The sequence below is a fragment of the Emiliania huxleyi genome (assembly GCF_000372725.1).
Source record: "Emiliania huxleyi CCMP1516 unplaced genomic scaffold EMIHUscaffold_4159, whole genome shotgun sequence".
Classification (NCBI taxonomy): Eukaryota; Haptophyta; order Isochrysidales; family Noelaerhabdaceae; genus Emiliania; species Emiliania huxleyi.
In genome coordinates, this window is record NW_005198859.1 from 1217 (window position 1) to 1780 (window position 564).

General features: G+C 64.9%; 1 protein-coding gene across 1 annotated transcript; it reads right to left on the reverse strand.

Annotated features, from left to right (window-relative positions):
- Positions 1–391: 391 nt before the first annotated feature.
- EMIHUDRAFT_255975 (hypothetical protein) lies at positions 392–556 on the reverse strand (the record flags this gene model as incomplete). Its single annotated transcript, XM_005769580.1, has 1 exon — positions 392–556. A coding segment is annotated over one exon (165 nt), but the record flags the coding sequence as incomplete, so codon positions are not given.
- Positions 557–564: the final 8 nt, after the last annotated feature.

The following is a 564-nucleotide window of genomic DNA, read 5'->3' on the forward strand; positions in this document are numbered from 1 at the left end:
GAATAGTGAATTGGAACTAGCCATGTCGCGTGTATGCATATCATCAACATCATGACTCTCGCTCTCTACAGGAAATAGAAGGCTTAACACACACGACACAGCGCGCGCCATGGCATCCACATGGCGAGACCCTCGCTGACCCCCTCGACAAACGCGACCCACGCTAAGAGCTCGCGCAAGAGATTGCAGCGGGAAAGAGAGAGCTAGAGAGCTGAGAGGCACACGCCCGACGGGCGCACCTCCGCAGTGGTCGCGCGTGAGTGTGGGTGTGGTGCGCCAGCGATGCCCTAACGCAACACGGTAGACATGCAGCCTCCGACGGCACGGCGCAGCGCAATGCGCGACGCGTGCCCCTCTCCCCTCCCGCGCCCGTCCAGAGGCGTGCGCGCTACTACTCGGCGGCGACCGCCAGCGCGGGCGCGGTGGGGAGCACGAGGTTGCTCTCGCCCGAGCTCACCCTCGCCGACGCGATGATGTCGCCCTCCTTGACGTCTGACAGGAGCCGCGCGCCGTCGACCGTGTAGCCGAAGCAGGCGTAGCGGCCGTCGAGCAGGTTCTTGCCGG